General features: G+C 33.2%; 1 protein-coding gene across 1 annotated transcript; it reads right to left on the bottom strand.

Annotated features, from left to right (window-relative positions):
- Positions 1–3407: 3407 nt before the first annotated feature.
- On the bottom strand, positions 3408–7546 carry LOC123897630 (probable galactinol--sucrose galactosyltransferase 2). The gene is made up of 13 exons (XM_045948345.1): positions 7094–7546; positions 6486–6757; positions 6269–6359; positions 6027–6167; positions 5815–5922; positions 5613–5732; positions 5107–5517; positions 4864–5005; positions 4698–4765; positions 4455–4589; positions 4146–4357; positions 3938–4026; positions 3408–3808 (listed from the first exon to the last, which is right to left on the bottom strand). Exons 1-13 carry the CDS (start codon positions 7276–7278, stop codon positions 3527–3529), a joined length of 2256 nt encoding a protein of 751 aa, XP_045804301.1. The 5' UTR covers positions 7279–7546; the 3' UTR covers positions 3408–3526.
- Between the last annotated feature and the right edge of the window lie 1875 nt (positions 7547–9421).

Here is a 9421-nt window from a genome sequence, read left to right as displayed (position 1 = left end):
GCTGAAAAATATGAACCTGAAGTTCAAATGAATCACTTGAAATAAATTAATGTTATTATCTCACATTGATCCTCATAGTTTGAATCAAATGTTCAAAATATAAATCATTTGCAAAATTTATGAAATCAACTATTAGCTGCTAATGCTCCAAACAAAATGGATGTCCCCGTTGGACAATCTTATATTGCAAATCAGTATTAACCACCCTGAAGTGTGGTAGATCAGTCGGTTCCAACGATAAAAATCATCAAATAAGAAAAGGAGCTAAAAAGAAAGATGACCCAAGTGAGGAAATGAAAACTTCAAAAGAGTATTTGACATAATTGAGTTTTAAGTTCCAGAAGAACTTCTCAGGTACCTGAAATTTATGATAATAAAGAGATCTTGACGAATTATGCCATGAATGAAAATTATGTCATGAATGGAATATCATGGAACCGAAAGGAAGTCAACGTTGATGATATTTTTATATATAATATAGCGCTATATGTGAAAAGAGTTAATGAGGATCATGAACTAAATTTTATTGAGAATTATAGACAATGATTGTCTAAATGAAAACGCAATTGCTACGTAATTAAAGTCACTTTGCAAAGTGAAGATTTTTGGACCAGCAGTCCATACACCTGAAGATGTAAAACATGATGAGATACGAATTAATTTTCGTGTGAATAAAAAATGTTGACATACAAACATTAAAAGCTTGATTTTTTTATTCAAGCATATTGGTAAAAGTTTGCCATTGAGTGTGAAGAGAAATATTCACCTGAAGTGAAATCAAAATCCTTCTCTTACTTGATTAAGTCTTACTTGATTAAGTTTATTAACACATGAAAAATTCAATTTATTTGAAAAATGTGTCACGATATATTTGTATGGATCACTTGTTAGTGTGAATTATATAAAACTCCATGAAGAATTTAATTTCCACGAGACATACATTTTAAACTATCGAAGAGATGACTTAATGAAATGAATAAGTCACTTTGGAAATGAATTTGTTATATGATGACATAAACTCCTGAAGAGTTCTTGAAATCTATTGATTAAAGAAAAGTTTGAAATGAAATATATTTGATATTAACAAATATAATTTATTGTCACTTGAAGTGAACAAATATTATTTCATGTCTCAAGAAAATGATCACTTATTTGAATTGGTCTTGAAGGACCATATTTTAGTTCAATTGAGAACACTATTGCATTTTGCTAATTATGTATGTGATGGTATCAATAAACTCAAAGATATTTGAACAAAGTCAAGTATATAATTTGTATCTTAGAGATACAACAATATCATCCGATTATGTGGAAGTTTTAACACTACATTCAGAAAGTTCAGAGTGTGGTTTTGTTGAAATTTGTGATTCTACACATACAAGAAATTTGAAGAAGATAATACTGCATCAACAGCTAATTCAGAGAAGATTATATTAAAGACGAAGAATCAAATCTTTCTACAAAGTCATCATCAAGTAAAGCTTCTGATCAACTATATTGAAGATTAATTGCTCTTATTCGTCTCAGATATAATTGTCTTCACGAGGGGGAGATATAATTGTGTTATGCAGTCTTTTTCCCTTAACCATGGTTTTGTCCCATTGGGTTTTCCTGGTAAGGTTTTTAATGAGGCAGTTCAAACACAAAGGATGTTGTACTCTTTTTCCTTCACTAGAATTTTTTTCCCGCCGGGTTTTTTCTAGTAAAGGTTTTAATGAGGCATATCCTCGATGGACATCCAAGGGGGAGTGTTATGAATATTATTAGTGGATGTCTTGGCCCATGTAATTGGCCCATTATGTTTATCTATATATAGATACTATGTATCACTATATTGTAACCCTAATCCTAGTGGTGAATAACATACACTATTTTTTCTCCCTTTTCTCTCTTCTCCATCTATACTATTGCTCCTATTTAAATTAGTTTATAACAGGAATTGAATTCTCTTCTACAATGTACTCTATTTAACTATATTTTTTGTTTTTTATTCCACAGTTGAAAATGCGTGAAAATAAATTAACTAAAAGGAGAGGAAAAAAAGGAAACAAAGATCCACGACTAAAATGATGTTTTTTATTTAATGGTTCAAAATGCGTGAAAATAAATTAACTAAAAGGAGATGAAAAAAGAAATAAAGATCCACCGCTAAAAATGATCGGTGGCAATAGGAGAGAGTGGACTTGAGAGATCCAAATCCAAAAATATCTCAATCAAACAAAGAAAATGTTAATGAAGTAAATATAAATTATTCTTCTAAGTCACTAGGTTTGGTCTAATGATGAGAGATTTGGATAGTATGTTTGAGATCATGTGTTCGATCATCATCTCTATTGTAAATAAAAAAAATAATAATTTTGTTTTTTGAAATTTGTGTATTTAATTTATTTATTTTTTTTGTATTATTAAATATAATATGTTAGGATGATACTTAAAACAATCCCAATAAAAAATAATCTTAATGGACAATACAATTAAATTTACAATCCTGAGAATAAAAATGAAAAACTCCCAAAAAAAACCTGGTATAGTGCGAATGCATTTTCTCCTTGCTTAGACCTTGTTTTCACTATCCGAATAGTGAAAGTGAAGCACTATGTCTCACAAACTTTGTGTCCAAAATTCATCCAAATCCAACTGTTAACGAATCTGCGATCATTATTTTTCTTGAACTGATTGGACAAAAACAGGATTGAGTTTCACTTTTCTCTTCTCTCTTGACACCAAAATTCACTCCCATAATAACTATTATATATGACCACTCTCCACAAAAGAAGGAGCCCAATACTCAGGGCCGGTCCCGAGTATTTGAAGGCCCTGTTTGAAAATTTAAAATGTATCTTTAATAAAAATATAATTTTTTTAAAAAAATTCATTTCCTATTTAAAAAAAATTCTTGTAATGTTGTTTTTTTTTTACAATCAACTGCAAGTTACTTATAAAATGAATAGTGTGTCTATTATTTTTTATTTTTTTGAGTAATAAAATATTTTTAATAGTATCCAAGTCATTAATTTATATATATATATATATATATATATATATATATATATATATATATATATACATTTTTTAATAAACCGATATAAACAATTAAAGGCCCCTAAATATTTGAGGCCATGCGCGGTGGCTCACCTTGCAAATAACCGGCACTGCCAATACCCAACAACAAGGTATAGATTCTCACGTGTTCAGTGTTTATTTTTAAAGAAAAATATGAGATCAACTGCCAATATAAAATGTCTGTAGTTGTTAGTGCCTCTTTTTTGTGACAGCTATTTGTTACAAGACTTAGTATAGTACTTGTTCGAAATCACAAGCATTTTCCTTTTGTATTTCAAGAAGACATTGATATATCTTAGATTCTAAGTGTAGAGTAGTTATGTACATCAAAACTTAACAAATTATTTTTGGTACAAAGAATGTTGCAAATTCTTTTCCTTTATATGCTTACTATATGAGTTAGGTAATCTAAAAAGAACACTGAGCAAGAATAGACTTTCACTTTAGCGTTAACACAGCTACTTCAAAATACAAATTCTATGTCCCTCAAATTTCCGTCACCATCAAGTTTAATTGTCAATAATCCATCTTCAGAGTTGTAGGAAAACTCCTCCTCCTTCTTGTCCACCAAGCAACACTGCGGTCTAACATTGGAGTAGGCTCCAAAACAGCCATATCCTCTGCCTCTGATTTTTATTATGCAATTTGCAACATTCATTGTGCAGGACAGTTCTTCTACAGCTCCTCCTGAATTGTACATATCAAGCAATCCAATTGGTGCAAATTGCACATCATGACCAAATACCTGTTTTTACATATTTATCATTCTTGCACATTAGACTCGGTAAAGAATCAAAGATGATTTTTCATAAAATGTATTTCTAGACTTAAATATAGTCCAGAGTAATATGTATTGCAATTTCAGGACACTGACCCTAATTGGAGATACTGTATATACTTCACATTGAAGAGTCTCCAAGGACACTTCTAGTTTTCCTCTACTTGGTAGCTTGGAAAGCAAGCCTGCAATATAATTGTATAATTTGTAAGTATATTTTTTATCCTATTATAAAGGGACATGTTATGATCCTAATTTCTAAAAAACTTGCACAGAATAATTTTAGTAAAGTTTAAATTTGGACCTGCATTGAAGGCATATAATATGCAGTCTCCATTCCAATTTTCACCTGCAACCTCTTCAAGAAATTCAACATCAATTGGTCTAATTTTTCCAGAAATGGTTAAGTGTGTCGGTGTGGCTTCCAATGGTTTCATTGGCCAGCTTCCTGATCCTTGGCAATTAAAGACACCTATCACCCCGGCAAGCTTATTCAAGTTCCAAATTTTCAGCAGACTGTAAAAGATAAAAAATAACATGGTTGTTCGGTAAGAATGAAAGCTGGTCAAAAAATTCTAGCCATTTAGAGGCAAATGGTAACAATTTAACTTACCTTTTACCATCCATTACAGGATCTTGAAATAAACAATCTCGAGTAGGACGGCCAGCATATCTTGCCCGCAAGACTGATCCATTAGGTAGTACTAGCTTCCTTAGGATTTTAAAATCATGACTCCTAGGCTTATCACTGTAATGCATCAAATTTGAAAATTATATATTATTTTCTTCAATCTATATAGCAATTTTTGCAGGGAAACGAGTGAGATCAAGAATTCTATCAGATGTGGTGCATTACCTGACATATACTGCACAACCACCGATTGCTCTTGCTGCAGCATGGAACTCAGCTGTCTCGTGCTTGCTCTGAAATGTAAACAATTCAGAATCAATATGAAGCTACTCAACTCATTAACATTTTCAGACATGAAAGATTTAGAAAAGTAACGAGACAAGAATATTACTTGGAACATGTCCCAGTCTGTCACAAATATCTCTCCTAGAAGAAGACTGTTAAAAGATACCGACGCAATGTGCAAGGTTTGAAATGTTGGTTCCCTTGGCATGAAATCCTCAGATGCTCTTGCTACTGCACTCTTCTTTGAACTGACAGTTGAGATGATAAAAAAATGGGAAAATTCATCAGAAAACGGAATCCCGGAGAAAACTTAAGATTCTATTAACTTCACACTAGTAAGAATGCAAACCTGTAAATTGAATCAGAGTTATGAGCCATGCAGCAAATGAGGTTATTATCCTTGAAGTTCCTAGCTACTGATGTCTCTAATGCTTCTTGATACCGTTTGGTCAATGAAACACGTCCACCGTACCCAGAACCCAAAGTTTCTATCAAATTTTGGACATCTACTTTGACTCCATCGACGCCGCAGCTAGCAAGATAACTGTGATAGTCATTGTAAAAGTCATATAACTTTGATGGGTCTATGATTCCAACTCCATATTTTTCCAAGCTATCCATGGCTATATCTCTAAGGTTCCCTGTGATACTAGGTGACTGAATTGGATATACAAGCTTTGGATTATATTTCTTCATCGCATCAGAAGATGCAAGTACTCCTCCCCAATAACCAGCTAAAGCATGCCACATGTAAACGTATCTGCAGAATTCAAAATCATATTCATTGACAGTTCTTAATTTATTGTGAATTGTGGCATGGAAGTCTTATAGGCTTATTGAATTCAGATAGCTTACTTCACACTCAAATTCTGTTTGATAGAGTGAACGAAATCGTGGAGATTGATGCAAGAATTGTTGGAGCCTGCACTTCTGAACTTAACATTTTCGTTGATGTCTATCAGTCTTGTAGCAAACCTAATATATATAATAAAAGATGTGAGTATGAGGACTAAGAAATGGAAGAAAAATGTAATCTCAATTGAAACGAGAGACTTACTGGGTTCCTTCGATTATTGATTCACCTTCTTTGTGAAACTCATTGAGAGTCTCTTGCCATCCATCATCAATTATGATAAACTTTGGTGTAAAACCTCCACTGGAGAGACTATTTAATAGAAAACAAAAATCATCATCAATATTCAAAATTTCCAGGCTTATGCATAGGTAAAGTTACTTGAAAATGCACATAGTACTAGTAGTAGTAGGTACCTTTGAATTCCCTCTTTAATTCCTTTTGGATTTACTTGAGTGTAAAAGGCATCCCAAGTACACCATCCAAACCAATCAAGATGTACAGGAATCTCCTTGTTTTCAAGATGACAGAACGTTCCGCTATGTTTCTCCAATATCCTATGTCATTAGAAATAAAAGTCAATACGTAATATCTCTTCAATTCTAATTAATATTGTAAAGAATAAGGACATTCTAGGACAAGAAATAAACATACATACTTGATAGAATCCCTTATTAGGTCAAATGGATTGTCCCCGGAATTTACAAATACTGCCTCGAGTGATTGAGAAGTTTGAACGTAGGCATCTCCTGAAGCATTCAAAATTCATATTCATAAGCTGAGAATTATAAATTAATAACAAAAAATCTTTCTGTATTTCTTTTTTTTACACATGAAACAAACCATATAAGCAAAAGAAAAACGAACTGACGAACCACTTTCAACGCATAATTGGAGCTCGTTTAATGCAGTTCCTTGCAAAGTTGAGCGAAATGCTCCATCTAATACAGGCAAGAAGAGAATGTAGGAAGTGTTCACTTCTTCTGTCTCTTCAGTATCAGAAGAAAAATCTTCCTTGAGAGCAGACTCTTCTCTTGCTTCCAGTAGCAGCAATTGAGTTTCCATTGGAACATCACTTGCAGATGTCCCAACACGTGGTATCATCCACCATATTTTCACTCTAAATAAACATAACAATCTATATCCCCTGCATTTTTTTTAAATACACAAAAAAAAAAAAAAAAAAAATTTCTAATAAACAATTCCTAGCACCGGCACTTCAAATTAAAAGTGTTTTCCATTGTCCAACATAAACACTCATTCCACAATCCACACCCGCACATGTGGTTATATTAATTTTTTTTATCGGATGTCCCCGAAGGGACGCAGATGTGGTTATATTTAACCACTTTCATTTGCTCAAATTATTATAGCCTTTCAGGTAGCTGTCAATGTAAGTGTTGTGTTGTGTTTGGTGTTCGTGTCTAGCAATTCTTATTTTTCTTCTGGTTGAAACTCGAAAAATGGAAGAAAAGAGACTCACCGGAGAGTGCCGAGAGTGAAAACGTGACGGGAACTTGAAATAGGAGAAGTTGCACTTGCACTTAAAAAAGCGGAGGCCGTTGAAATAGGAGAAACGACGATGTTTTCGGGGACACGTGTAAGAATCACGTTGCCTCTGATCATAAGGCAGTCGTCCTTGAGCGTAGGCACGACCGTAATAGTCATGTTAGCAGGCAAAGGATGAACGAATTTGAGAGAAGTAGTAATAGGATGCAAGAAAAAGCTACAGAAAAATGAATAAGTTGAGAATGTGATAGTAGGATATTGGAATTTGTTAGGTAGGTTGTTGAATTTGAGATGGGTGTGGGTGGAAGAAGGTTGGGTAATTACTAATTTATAGCATAGGGAGGTGCCGGTTAGTTTTTTTATTGTTGTTACGAATTTTGAGTTTTGTTGGAAACTGGAGAGTATACAATACAAAGTGGTGGTGGAAACAGGTATATAATACTCCCTCCGGTCCTTTTTATAAGGAACAATTTGGAAAAAAAATTTGGTCCTTTTTATAAAAAACAATCATTAAATTTATTCTTACAATTCCATTTTTACCCTTATTAAATTGTATTCATTCCAAAGTTATGCATTAATTAGAGTGATATATTCCCTAAGGATAAATTAATACACCAAGGTTAGTTTTGGAATAAATTGTAAAATTTTAGAATTTTTATTAAGAAAGATAAGGTTTCTTGGTATGTGTGTTTTTTCCAAAGTGTTCCTTATAATAAGGACCGGAGGGAGTATAGATGGAATAAAATGATTTTAAATAGTGTCTAGATAGAACAAGAGAACTATGAAGCTCTCAGATCTCTATGATTAGGCGCGTCGCGGTATCTGATACGTGTCGGTATCCGACACTCGTCCGACACATGTCGGATAACTCATATCGATTTCGAAAAAAATTCAATTTTAATTCTCAATTTATATGTTTTATAAATATGTAGCTGTGTCGGTGTTCTATATTTTTTACATTAGCGATGTCGTGGTGTCCGTGTCGTGTCGCGGTATACATGTCGGAGTCCGTGCTTCATAGCTAGTGGAGGCTTGCACACATGTGCAAGATGTCCGACCGCATCGGGCCTCAAAATTTTGAGGGCCTCAACTCAAAATTTTGAGGTCCTATAATATTACTTATATATTATTTATACCTATAAAATATCAGATGTATATTAATAGATTAATTTTTAGGTCCTGAAATAATAGTCATAAAATATCATATGAGTATCAATAGATTAATTATCTATACTCGTAAATATAGTTCTAGTCTATTTTAATCTTTGCATAAAATTTAACCTTAGATTAGGAGGTTCCTTTTTTACGTTTTTTTTTTGAAGAGGCCAAAATGGAATATATATATATATATATATATATATATATATATATATATATATATATAGAGGATGTATATTATGAGAATGGTAAAGATATATGAGAACATGAGAATGAATATCAGCCATTAGATTAAAAAGGAAGACTAGGATTAAAACAGTCCTCTAAGTGTGTCACGTGACACTCTCTTTCTTCTCCCCTTCTCTGACTATCTCTCTTCAGTCACCACTCACCTTCTCTGACTCTCTCTCTTCCTTCATCAATTTTTTTTCCATCTCTCTCTTTCTCAACACATCAATCTCATTCTGCAGCGGCTACCATGGCCAACAGTATAGTGGCAGAGTGGCTTTTTCTTCATTATTTCGATTTTCCTTTTCTTAATCCCATCTCAAATTGATTTTGATTTCTTATCCCTTTTATCATGTGATGATTTGATTTCTATAAATTAAGAATAAGTGACAACGACAGTGATAAAATGGCAACCGGCTAGGGGAGTCTCAACCGCTGCTTCACCGTTGACGTCGCAACTCAATTATTGTCGTCGTTCATCCTCTACTTTACTGTTTATACTTCGTCGTTTCATAATTTTTTTTCATTTAAGATTGGTTTGATTTTTGGAACAAGATTGGTTTGATTTTAATACCAAGTTTACCCAATGTCAATTTGTTACTAAAACAATTCAGAGAACCAAATATAACATTGAAATTAATACATCACCAATTCACCATGTTTCAATTGGAACAAAAAAAAAAATCAAAAAGAAATAAGAACAGATGGAGCGGCCGAGAGAGAGATGAAAAAAAAATCAAAAAGAAAAGACAATAAGAACAGATGGAGCGGCCGGGAGACATATGGTCGCCGGAGGAGAGATGTTCGTCGGGAATGATGTTCACCGGGACGGAGGGAGATGTTTGTGTGAGATGTTGAGGAGGAAGAAGGGAGATGCGTATGTGTCAGGTTGGAGAGAGAGAGAGAATGGGGATGA

Source organism: Trifolium pratense, linkage group LG7 (assembly GCF_020283565.1).
Source record: "Trifolium pratense cultivar HEN17-A07 linkage group LG7, ARS_RC_1.1, whole genome shotgun sequence".
NCBI classification, from domain to species: Eukaryota; Viridiplantae; Streptophyta; class Magnoliopsida; order Fabales; family Fabaceae; genus Trifolium; species Trifolium pratense.
This window is presented reverse-complemented; position numbering and strand designations above follow the sequence as displayed.

What these genes read in the sequence shown, in the direction of transcription:
- LOC123897630 (XM_045948345.1), bottom strand. Translation starts at nt 7,278, where the DNA reads ATGACTATTACGGTCGTGCCTACGCTCAAGGACGACTGCCTTATGATC. An exon ending in CTAATAAGGGATTCTATCAA is followed by an intron (nt 6,168 to 6,268) that starts GTATGTATGTTT and finishes CTAATGACATAG; the next exon opens with GATATTGGAGAAACATAGCG. An exon ending in ATTATATGCCTTCAATGCAG is followed by an intron (nt 4,027 to 4,145) that starts GTCCAAATTTAA and finishes ATTATATTGCAG; the next exon opens with GCTTGCTTTCCAAGCTACCA.